Source organism: Hemiscyllium ocellatum, chromosome 9, assembly GCF_020745735.1.
Source record: "Hemiscyllium ocellatum isolate sHemOce1 chromosome 9, sHemOce1.pat.X.cur, whole genome shotgun sequence".
NCBI lineage: Eukaryota > Metazoa > Chordata > Chondrichthyes > Orectolobiformes > Hemiscylliidae > Hemiscyllium > Hemiscyllium ocellatum.
The window spans coordinates 33,452,374-33,464,678 of record NC_083409.1 but is presented as its reverse complement, the minus strand read 5'-3'; the positions used below and the strand labels follow the sequence as shown (position 1 = coordinate 33,464,678).

At 42.3% G+C, this 12,305-nt stretch overlaps 1 protein-coding gene across 1 annotated transcript in view; it reads right to left on the bottom strand.

The window, feature by feature from the left end:
* LOC132818654 (BMP/retinoic acid-inducible neural-specific protein 3-like) overlaps window positions 1–12,305 on the bottom strand; it is a 169,826-nt gene that overhangs the window by 89,621 nt on the left and 67,900 nt on the right. The window contains exons 2-3 of the mRNA XM_060829667.1: window positions 7,621–7,811; window positions 1,831–2,009 (exon numbers count right to left, since the gene is read on the bottom strand). Of these exons, the coding sequence (XP_060685650.1) occupies window positions 1,831–2,009; window positions 7,621–7,811 (370 nt within the window). The remainder of the gene's footprint in view (window positions 1–1,830; window positions 2,010–7,620; window positions 7,812–12,305) is intronic.

Here is a 12,305-nt window from a genome sequence, read left to right as displayed (position 1 = left end):
ATTACTGCAGCTTTCGTGAATGAAGGAAGAGAGTATGGGTGTTACTCCAGTGGGTGATGTGATAGTGGGGGGAGGAGGTTGGGTGGGTTTGTTGGCTGGTTTGCCATTCCCACACTGGCAGTCCTTCTCAATTTGCATGAGGGGTGGCAATCTTCAGATTAAACTACCAGCATGGAGCTCTTTCTAATGAGGAAGGGCACTGGTGTCATCAGTGTAGTGGCGAGCTATAGATGAATGGTCAGGGCGATATGAGGAGTTTTTTCTTTGTTTTGTTTTGATTTGTTTATGGGAATTAAATGGCCAGCAAGGCTTGTGTTTTTGTTCCCTTCTGAATTTAGAGGTTAGATTAGATTCTCTACAATGTGGAAACAGGCCCTTCGGCCCAACAGGTCCACACTGCCCCTCCGAAGAGAACCCCACCCAAAGTCCTAACCTATAGTTACCCCTGACTAACACACCCAACACTATGGGCAATTTAGCATGGCCAATTCACCTAACCTGCACATCTTTGGATAATGGGACAGACACAGGGAGAATGTGCAAACTCCACACAGACAGGCAGGAATTGAACCCAGGACCCTGGTGCTGTGAGGCAGCAGTGCTAACCACTGGTGGTGGGTGGTGAACTTCTGCAGTTCAAATGGTCCAGAGATACTCACGGTGCCAATGGATAGGAAACCTTGTTTGATTTTTTCTTATAAGGCCGTGTAGGAGAAGCATTAAAAGTTGACCACATTGCTTTGGATTTGGAGTTGTCGTAGGCTAAGTCGGATACAGACAACAAGTTTCCTTTCCCAAAGAATATCAGTGAACCAATGGAATTTAATAATGGTCTCTAATGCTGATACCAGTACTCAATTCCAGATTAATTGAATTAGTTGAATTTAAATTCCCCAGCACAAGGTAGGGATATGAACTTGTGTCCATTAGTCTGGGTCTCTTGATTACTTATCTGCCAACACAATTTCCAAACCTCTGGAGATCAAGGCAGACTGGACAATGGAAGTTGCATGATGAGTGGCAATTTAGGAGTTTGCTATATCAGTGAATGAACTGAATCATTGGTATTTATATGGAGTCATCTTCTTGATTGTGACTGTGATGGTGCTGTCATTTTAAAAAGGCTAGTTTGTCCTTGGAGTTTTGGAAGAGAGGTGGTAAAGGCAAAGATGCCAAGGAGTCTAGTGAGTAACAGTTAAACAATGGAAGGGAAGGGGAGTGACCATTTCTCCCAGTTCAGGCTTTTTTCTAGTTTTTTTAGCTGTAGCAGACACAAAGTGTTGGAGTCCAGAAGGTTGCAAGCCTCAGTAAAGGATTCCTCTGACTCTCTCTGAAATCTCTCTGTGGATGTTGCTCCCTCTTGCCTGTCAGAACCTGTGTTTGAATTTACCTTTTTTGCCTAGGGGCTTGTTGACGGAATATTACTGCATTGGACGTTTTCCAATGGTTAAGGTATTCTAATGCCCACTTTCTTTTGTGCGTGTTTCAACTGTAGTATTTAAATAAATTCTTAAAACCGAGAGGCTTGACTAGCTGCATCACACCTGGAATATCCACTTCACATCTGCCTTTAAAATAAGAAAATGTTAGAGTCTAGGCTACCTTCTTAAAATATTTTAAGGTGGTCTGGCCTGGTGTATAACAGTGACATAAGGAGGGAACGGTGACTTAAGCTGATAATGGTTGTGAGAGAGTAAAGAATGTACTGGTTAGAATTGAATTAAGCCCTGTGGAGAAGACAGGTACCACATGAAGGATAACCTGCTAAAATAAACTGTGGTGAAGGGACAGCAGTGGCAAAGGAAGAGGTTTAAGAGTGGGAATGATTACCTTGATTGCTGAAGAGGCGATCTGGATCTCGTGAAGCTTACGTAGTGTGGTCTCCCGGTCAATGAAATAGGATGCAGCCAGTTGATGAAGCGTTTCCAAGCTGACAGCAGAATTATTGTTGAGATCAGTCTTCTTATTCAACTTCTGTTTGTCCACAAATATGGTGAGTGATTCCTCTCCTGCACAGAGAGCCAGTGATTAGCAGTCAGGCTAGAATTCTGTTCTACCAATAAAATGCAGAGCGCAGGGTAATTGTATGAGGCAGAAGGGCAACAGCATATAGAACATAGAACATAGAAAGATACAGCGCAGTACAGGCCCTTCGGCCCTCGATGTTGCGCCGACCGAATCCTACCTAACCTATACTAGCCCAATAACTTCCAAATGCCTATCCAATGCCCGCTTAAATGACCATAAAGAAGGAGAGTTCACCACTGATACGGGCAGGGCATTCCATGAACTCACAACCCGCTGTGTGAAGAATCTACCCCTAACATCTGTCCTATACCTACCACCCCTTAATTTAAAGCTATGTCCCCTAGTAACACCTGACTCCATTAGCGGTAAAAGGTTCTTAGTATCTACCCTATCTAAACCCCTAATCATCTTATACACTTCTATCAGATCTCCCCTAAACCTTCTCTTCTCCAATGAGAACAGCCCCAAGTGCCTCAGCCTTTCCTCATAAGATTTTCCTACCATTCCAGGCAACATCCTGGTAAACCTCCTCTGCACTCGTTCTAAAGCTTCCACATCCTTCCTATAGTATGGCGACTAAAACTGCACACAATACTCCAGATGAGGCCTCACCAGAGTCTTATACAACTGCAACATGACCTCAGGACTCCGGAACTCAATTCCTCTGCCAATAAAGCCCAGTACACCATATGCCTTCCTCACAGCACTATTTACCTGGGTGGCAACTTTCAGAGATCTGTGTACATGGACACCAAGATCCCTCTGCTCATCCACACTACCAAGTAGCCTACCATTAGCCCAGTAATCCATCATCTTGTTATTCCTACCAAAGTGAACGACTTCGCACTTAGCTACATTGAATTCCATTTGCCACATTTCCGCCCAGCTCTGCAACTTATCTATATCCCGCTGTAACCTACCACTTCCTTCCTCACTATCCACAACTCCACCGACTTTTGTGTCATCCGCAAACTTGCTTACCCAGCTTTCAAGTCCTTCCTCTAGATCATTTATAAAGATAACAAAAAGCAATGGTCCCAAAACAGATCCTTGTGGTACACCGCTAGTAACTGCGCTCCAAGATGAACATAATCCATCAACTACTACCCTCTGTCTCCTTCCAGCCAGCCAATTCCTAATCCAAACCTCTAATGTATCCTCAATGCCATACCTCCGTAGTTTTAGCATTAGCCTACCATGGGGAACCTTATCGAACGCCTTACTAAAATCCATATACACAACATCTACTGCTTTACCCTCGTCCACTTCCTTAGTCACCTTCTCAAAGAACTCAATAAGGTTTGTGAGGCACGACCTGCCCTTCACAAAACCATGCTGGCTATCCCTGATCACGTTATTCCTACCCAGATGTTCATAAATCTTATCCCTTACCATTCTCTCTAAGACTTTGCCCACCACTGAAGTCAGACTTCAGAAGTCAATATATTGCTACATTATCTCTGGAAGTGAAACTAAAAGCGTGAATGCATTCATTTCAAAGAAATTGAGTCTTGATGTGTGTTTTGAGGGCAAGTGTCACTGTTTATCTCTCTCTATTCTTAATCTCTCTCTATCCTTATGGTCATAAGTATACATGCAAATAGATTGCACTCACAACTTATGTAAAAAATGAGGTCTGCAGATGCTGGAGATCACAGTTGAAAATGCGTTGCTGGTTAAAGCACAGCAGGTCAGGCAGCATCAAAGGAATAGGATGAAGGGCTGATGAAGGGCTTATGCCCGAAACGTCGAATTTCCTATTCCTTTGATGCTGCCTGACCTGCTGTGCTTTAACCAGCAACGCATTTTCAACTCACAACTTATGTCCCAATATTTCTAAAGAGCCTCTTCAAACATGTTATGACACACATCTGGAGCAGTTAAGATTTGAAACCAACACTCCTCACCCAGGGGTAGGGACACTACCACTGAGATCCCCTTCTAGCTTCTGTTCAATCAAAAGTATCAAATTACTAGTACCTGTGGTTAGTTCTACTGCTTGGATAAGAGGTGTCTACATTTGTTGACTTTCTCTACACAACAACATCACCATAACTGACCAATACATAAAGCATACTGCAACCTGGGATAGAACTAAAAACAAGGACAGTGAAATTCTCAGTAAAATGTTACTGTATTTTAAAAATCAAACATGTGGGAAACATCTTCCCCAGTCTCATATAGGTGCTCCAACCAAAATGCTAACCTTCCATTACTTCAGACCTCAAACTGATCTCCAGCAACCTTTCAGCATTGTCTGATTGATCTAATACTTCCAGAGACTGCAGTTCTTAACTTCATTCAATCAATTTGAATGTACATACTGTGATGTGATGGAATAATGAACTTGATGACCTGAAAATTATATTCTTTTCTCTTTCCTCCTGACACTGCGATACTCCAGTCAAACATGTATATCTCATCCCTTCTCAGAGACTCATAGTAGGAGGCTGCAGAATGGGTGACGTTTTCAATATTTATAACTATCCCATTTTACTCCAACCTCTAACCATTGAAGTTCATCCTTCAAAAGCTTCAGTACTCACTACTTCAGTACTATGTCAGTACTCACTCTCTGCTGTCTTCCGCTCTCCACAACTGTCCATTTCATCCTTTGCTTTTGTAGACACCTAGCTCACTATATTTCTGCTCAACAGTAAGATGACTTTTGTCATTGAAATACCAGAAATGCAAAGAGGACCCGTTTTTCCTTCCACCCGTAAGTAATTTTCATAAGATAATTAACACCACCAGTCTCCACACCAACTGTATTTGCTATAAAAGGGAATTGTTTATTTAATATTCTATGTGTGAGGATCGAGTAAAAATCTTCGAGTAAAAATCCTGATGAAGGGCTTATGCTCGAAACGTTGAATTCTCTATTCCTGAGATGCTGCCTAACCTGCTGTGCTTTGACCAGCAACACATTTGCAGCTGCGTATGTGTGAGGATCGACATGGGAAAGAGAGTGCACATTTGGTTCATGTAAGGTTGAGTAAAGAACTTAACATTACGATATTCTGACAACTATAATGGTGTGGTTAGAGAGAGGCTAATGTGTGCCTCCTATTTGAGCCGCTGAGAAGGGGTGAGATGTGCAAGTCCCTATGTTGGAGGTGCTGGGTAGAGGCCTCTTGACTCAAAGATCTTGGGCGGTAAGGAAGGAACATCTTTGATTAAAGTGGCTTGAATTCAACAGTGAATCAGATAATATGGTTAGGTCACAGCAGTCTGTGAATCTAGGTGGCTTCAGTTGCAGCTACAGTATAGTGCTCCTCATAATTTAAATCCAGTTTATAAAATGTATTGATTCCACTCTGAGATACCAATGAAAAACTACACCCAACACAGATTTGTAACATTTCCTTCAGTAGGTGAAGAATAAGGAGATCAGGGAAGCAACAGAGAATAGAATATCAGTGAAACAGGTCCCAATATTTACTGGGTCAGGGTCACAAAACAGAAAGGGCAGTCATGGTCGGAAGCTGAGAACCTCACATTTCCTGGTTCTAACCCAGTTTTAGCTCCATGTCTTGAGGTTCAAGTTTCTCCAGATTTCCCAGCTCAATAGTCAAGCTAATAGTCAGAAATGGCAGCTTGTCTGATGGTACAAAGCTTGGAGGCTACAGTGGAAGAGCATGTAGGTTGATGGGACGATTCAAATTGAGTATGGGGGGGGTGTTGCAGAGGCCACGTGTGGACAATTCTAAATGTTCCTGCTTTCCCCTGGCCCACAGGCAGTGCTATACAGGTACTTACTGAAGGGTACAGTCTTTCTTGTATCTTTTTAACTCCCTGGCTCCTCATGTCCTGGGAAACACAGACAACTGAACAAAACTAAAAATACCCTTAGAATGAAGGCACTCAACTTCCACCCAAGGTTTCAATGGCAAACTCCCCACCATCTCTCTCTCCCACCTCCACCTCTTCCCCTAGTTGCTTGTTGAAATGTGTAATGGTTCACCCAACCCAATATATCTGTTTTGGGAAGAGACTAAGATATGCCATAAAATATAAGATACATGATTTTTCTAACTGACACTTTTCTCTGCCTGAACATATACATTATCATCTGTGATTACAAGATAATATCTGTGTTTAATTTAGACTAAATGGACCAGGTATCATCACTAAAATAATGGGCTGTTAGGATTAAATGCATGGTTCTCTATTAGTATTACTGGCAAATCACCTGGGTTACTCAAGCTAAATGTTTAAATGTAGCATATTTCTGTTCTCCTGAGGAATTTAATTGGTGTCATCCCAACCTTACAGGAGGTGTACAGGGAAATAATATCTCCATTCTGCTCATAGCAGTAACAACTCCAACTAATTCTGGAGACTCTCACAGTTATGAGCAACAGGAAGATTCCAGGACGTGAGTTATTTACAATTAACGCATCATGGGAAGCTTGTCATGTCATCAATATCAAAAAAAATCTCCTTTGTCTTAAGACAATTTTGAGAAGATAGTCATGTCATGGTTAGTTAAATCATGATTAGTCCTTTGGCCAAAAACAAACAGTAAAATAGGAACTGAACACTGTGCTTTTGTCCCAGTTGCAAAGAGATCTATGTTAAATGTTTAGACAGGTTAAGCTGTTTAAATTTTGACAATAAAGATAAACTAAGGTTTGAGGAGATATTAAGTTACATCTTAGTTTTCCAGAAGTGAAAAGCATTAGGAATTTGATGATAACTACATCCTTCTCATTTGTGTAATTTATGGAAGTAAACCAGCTAATGGTCTAAAACTGTGCATGATCTCAAGGATAAGTTCCCACCTGCCTTTTAATGGAAAATTCTTGTGTGATATTTCAATAATTGCTCAAAGGAATAATAGTGCTCTGCTTCAGTGCCACCCTTTTGGTTATTCGATTAGATTCCCTACAGTGTGGAAACAGGCCCTTCAGCCCAACTAGTCCACACCAACCCTCCAAAGAGTAACCTACCCAGACCCATTCCCCCTAACTAATGCACCTAACTCTTCGGGCAATTTAGCGTGGCCAATTCACGTAACATGCACTGTGGGAGGAAACCGGAGCACCCGAAGGAAACCCACGCAGACACGGGGAGAACGTGCAAACTCCACACAGACAGTCACTCGAGGCTGGAATCGAACCCGGGTCCATGGCCCTGTGAGGCAGCAGTGCCAACCACTGAACCACCGTGTCACCCCATTATCGAGAGACTGAACAGAAATAAGTGAACCTCAGATAGGTGAGGACACAAGGTTTGCTTATAAAGGGTGACTGGCAACACAGAACTGAGGAGATAATCGAACACATTACTTTGCCGATTATCAAAATTAAATTCTCAAACCAGCAGTTCAGATCCACATCTCCTGTTGGGAAAAACGGAGACTCTGAAGAAACACCTGGGAGGCACGGCAAAGTAGCATCTCCAATGGAAGTTAAAGAGTACAATGATCAAAATGCTACAGGAATAAAAATAGGAAGTCTCTCCTCAGATATTATACATGATAATGCAGCAAGGCACAGCCCTCTGTCCAATAGTAAAATGGTCAAATTTGTCCACCATTGCAGCTGTAGATTGAGGGGATATTTTGAATAGGGATTTGCAGTGTTTTACCTCCAAGTGTTCCGGATTGTAGAAAATGCGTGCCATATTTCTTGATCAGGTTGTCGATTATCTGTTGCGGACTTGGTCTCCGTCCCAACAAACGTATATTCTTGATAAACTCTGGAGCTAGAGGTAAATCTGAGCCCAGAAAATCTCTTCTTTCCACTGCCAGATTATTCACTTTCCATCGACCAAACTCTCTGTGAACAGAAGCACATGGATTACAGAAGGGAATGAACTAACCCAATCTGTTCATGAGAGATTATTGACAGTAAAACATTGTAATCTTGACCATATATGTTTCATAGAGGTTGCTTGTTAAACAGAAGTGCACATATACCAATCAATTATATTTTAGGGAAGAAATATTTGAATCGAGTGTTTGATCTCAGACTGGCAATGAATTGTAGATGGGAGAGATTGTGTATAGGCAAACTTGTCCTCTTGTTCCTTGCTGTGTCATAGCCCAATTCAGTGACTGAAGTAACAATGTCTTGAATCTTGCTGTCAAGGATGTTGGGGTGGTAGCTGTGTGCTGATGCATGAAGTAATGGTTCTGAAAAGGATTGTGTCGAGCTGAATTGAGTGCCACCCTACCTCACCTAGACTTTGGACAGCAAAACAATTTTTCTCACACAATGTTTTGATGTTCTAGCTGTCATATATCTGCCTTCTGATTGCTATAATCATGCCTGACTGGTTAATTGTGCCCATAGCTACCCTACAATAAAATTTACCTTGTTATGTGCGACAATTGCCTCTTCCTGTTAAGACTTTGTGGTGCTCTATCCTCTGCCACTAATAATTAGATAGACCCTAAGACTCAGAGCAGAAAGGAGGGTCAGTGGCAGTGAACTGCTCTGGCCTCAAGCCATCACTGTAGCTAACCAGATAAATAGCCTGCTGACAGCACTGATATCCAAGAATACGGCATACACTGCATTTAAATGTAGGTTCCTTGTAGAGTTCAGCAGAAAGTTGCTTTCCCTGCTGCAGCATGAATCCATTGACAAGATGAACAAGGAGACCTATAGTGGATGACCTATACATCTGGATGTCACAATCTGGAGACATGCAATCCTTGAGATCTACCTTCAACTTAATGACAGAGAAATGTCTTGCATTATTTCAAATGTGACGGGAGCACTGGAAATCAAGCCCCACTATTCCATGAGTCATTAGAAATGTATAAATAACTACTGAATCCCGAAAATGGTTAATTTACCTAACTTTGACCACTACCTATAATAAAAGAAACTGCCACCAGGTTTCCACCAATAAACAAGTAAGCAGATTTTAAAATTTTAATTACACACAAACCTATCCTTCAACTACAACCATGCAAACTTAAATCATACTCACTTTAAATCCATTCATACAAACACTCATTCTCAAAAAAAATTCAGTGATTTCTGCACAAGTATATGGAAAGATAGACAAAAATGTGGATCAAGAGTCCAAATCACATGTATGGAATGAGGCGCCTTTCTTTCAGTATTTTTTTTTTATTTTTGATGATGATGTCATGTTATTGTCGACCACCAGACAATATAAAAGTCAGTGGCCAGTTAACTGGACTGAGGCCTTTCCTTGGGATGGATGTCCTTCTGTTCAGAGTCTTTAGGAGTTATTTATGTTCTACCTCACGGAGGGTGAGACAGAGACAGACCTGTCTTGGCTTGAAAGCTCATTTGGAGGTCTGACTCCAATGCCCTCTCAGCTCTGTGGCAAATTGTAACTTAACTTATCAACTGTGGGCGGCACGGTGGCACAGTGGTTAGCACTGCTGCCTCACAGCGCCTGTAGACCCGGGTTCAATTCCCGACTCAGGCGACTGACTGTGTGGAGTTTGCACGTTCTCCCCGTGTCTGCGTGGGTTTCCTCCGGGTGCTCCGGTTTCCTCCCACAGTCCAAAGATGTGCGGGTCAGGTGAATTGGCCAAGCTAAATTGCCCGTAGTGTTAGGTAAGGGGTAAATGTAGGGGTATGGGTGGGTTGCGCTTCGGCGGGTCGGTGTGGACTTGTTGGGCCGAAGGGCCTGTTTCCACACTGTAAGTCTAATCTAAAAAAAAAATGCTAGTGCTGTGGTGCAAAGATGCCTAGCACTGTCTAGTTGCACATAAGTATCAAATCCAGTGTCTTCAAAGGTTGTGTGATCTGTGTAACACCAAAAAACAACTGGGAGCTTCTGTCAGCACAGCACTGTCCAAACGTCAATTTTCCCAGTTTATATTTCAAATGTAATAAATCAAATCCTTTTGTTCAACCTATTTTTAACTTTTGCCCGCTGCCCCTCACTCTCCTCCCCACCACCCTCCCCCCCCCCCCCCCTCCCCCCCCACCTAGTACACTACCATGCTACTAAACCCGGTTTCCCCTCCAAAGTACAAAAGATAAAGATATAGGAACTGGAGTAGGCCATTCAACTTGCTAAACCTGCCTCACCACTCAATATGATCATGGCAGATTAAACACTTCAATGCCTTTTACCCAAGTCTAGATTAGAGAGGTGCTAGAAAAGCACAGCAGGTTAGGCAGCATCCGAGGAGCAGGAAAATCGATGTTTCAGGCAAAACGTCAGGAATAGAGGCAGGGTGCCTGCAGAGTGGAGAGATAAATGAGAGGGGCCTGGGGGTGGGGAGAAAGTAGCAAAGAGTACAATAGGTGAATGGGGGTGGGGATGGAGGTGATAGGTTAGAGAGGAGAGTGGCCCAAACCAACCCCTTAACTCTCTTTACCATTAGAAATCAGAAACTTGTCAATCTCTACACTAAACATACTCAAAATCTGAACTTCCACAGCCCTTTGTGGCCAAAAATTCCAAAGATCCACAATCCTCTGAATAAAATGAAATGCCCCTCATTTCTTTTACTTTTCAATAATGCCCACTGGCTCTAGACTCCCCAAAGGTGGGGGGGGGAGGATTTTACCTGTACCTGGTCTGTCCCTTTCTTTAAGCATTTTATAAGTTTCAATGAGATCACTTCTCATTCTTTGGAACTCTAGAGAACTCAGGCCCAGTTTGTCTAACCTCTCTTCACAGGACCTACCCACCATTCTGGGAACAGTATCTACTGAACCTTCACTACACTCCCTCAGTGTAAATAATAACTTTCCTGAGATAAGGAGACTACAGTAATCCAAGCACCATCTAATGAAGTAGCCACAAACAAGACTTTACTGCTGTAGTCAAATCCTCTTCCAATAAAGGCAACATTCATTTGCTGCGCTTGCACATTAATCTTCTGTGACTTACTGACAGGGGCACCTACGTTCCTTTGTACACTTTCTTCCCTCTTATCATCTCAGAAATACTCTGCGTATCTGGTTCTTCTACCAAAAATAAATAACTACACATTTTTCTATACAACGTTCTATCTGCCATGATTGTGCACATTCTCTAGGCCTGTCCAAATCCTCTTGATGTTGTTTTACATCTTTCTGAACACATATTCCTGCTTAACCTTCTTTCATCCACAGATTCGGATTTACTCCCCCATCTACAAATCAGTATGTGCTGTGAAAAGCTGGACCACAGTACTGATCCTTGCCCCGCCCCACCAGTCACCACACGAGAATGACCCATTTAGTCCTAGTCTCTGTTTTCTATCTGCTAGCCAATCGATGATCCATGCCAGTTCTTTATCTCTTATTACATGTGCTTTAATCTTCTCACCAGCCTCCTCTGGGGGACTTCATTAAAAGCCTTCTGAAAATCTAAGTTTATTACATCCATTGGCTCTCCTTCTTCAAGTTTGTTTGTAACATCTTCAAAAACTCTGAAAGGTTCATCAATGACAATTTCCCATGTTCAAATCCATGCTGATTGTACCCCAGTCATTCATTATGATGCAAGTATCCATTTACCCCTTCTTTTTTAATAGATTCTAGCATTTTTACTAATTTTGATGTAAGACTAACATATCCATGGTTTCCTGTTTGTTTTTTCTCTCCCTCCCTTCTTAAATAGCAAGGTGACATTTGCTAGCTTCCAATACCCAGGCATCATTGCAGAATCTACAGAATTTTGACAGGTGGATCAGCAGTTTGCATTGCTGCCTCACAGTACCAGGGGCCCGGGTTCAATTTCAGTGTTGGGTGACTGTGTGGAGTTTGCACATTCTCCTTGTGTCTGCATGGGTTTCCTCCTACAGCCCAATGATGTGCAGGTCAGGTGGATTGGCCATGCTAAATTGCTCATAGTGTTAGGTGCATTAGTCGGAGGGAAATGGGTCTGGGTGGATTACTCTTCAGAGGGTTAGTGTGGACTTGTTGGGCCAAAGAGCCTGTTTTCACACTGGAAGGAAGTCTAATCTAATGCATCAACTATCTCCAATGCCGCCACCACCTCCAACATTCTGGGATGAATATAATCATGCCCTTGAAATTTTTCACCATTCAGCCCCATTAATTTTTCCAGTACTAATTTCTTACTAATGCTAATGTCCTTCAACTCCTCATTCTCCCAAGCTACTTGGATCTTTACTTCTGGTAGATTTCTTGCATCTTCCTCAGTAGAAAGAGACTCAAAGTCGTCCTTTAATTTCTCTGCCATTTCTCTCTCCCCCACTGTCTTTGATTGCCTGAAATAAATGAACAGGTTCTCAAGTTTTAAGAGCAAAAATAACTCTCAACTGCATTTTGCCAAGTCAGTCAGCTACAGAAAAACTGAAGAGATGTCTTATAGTGTGTGAA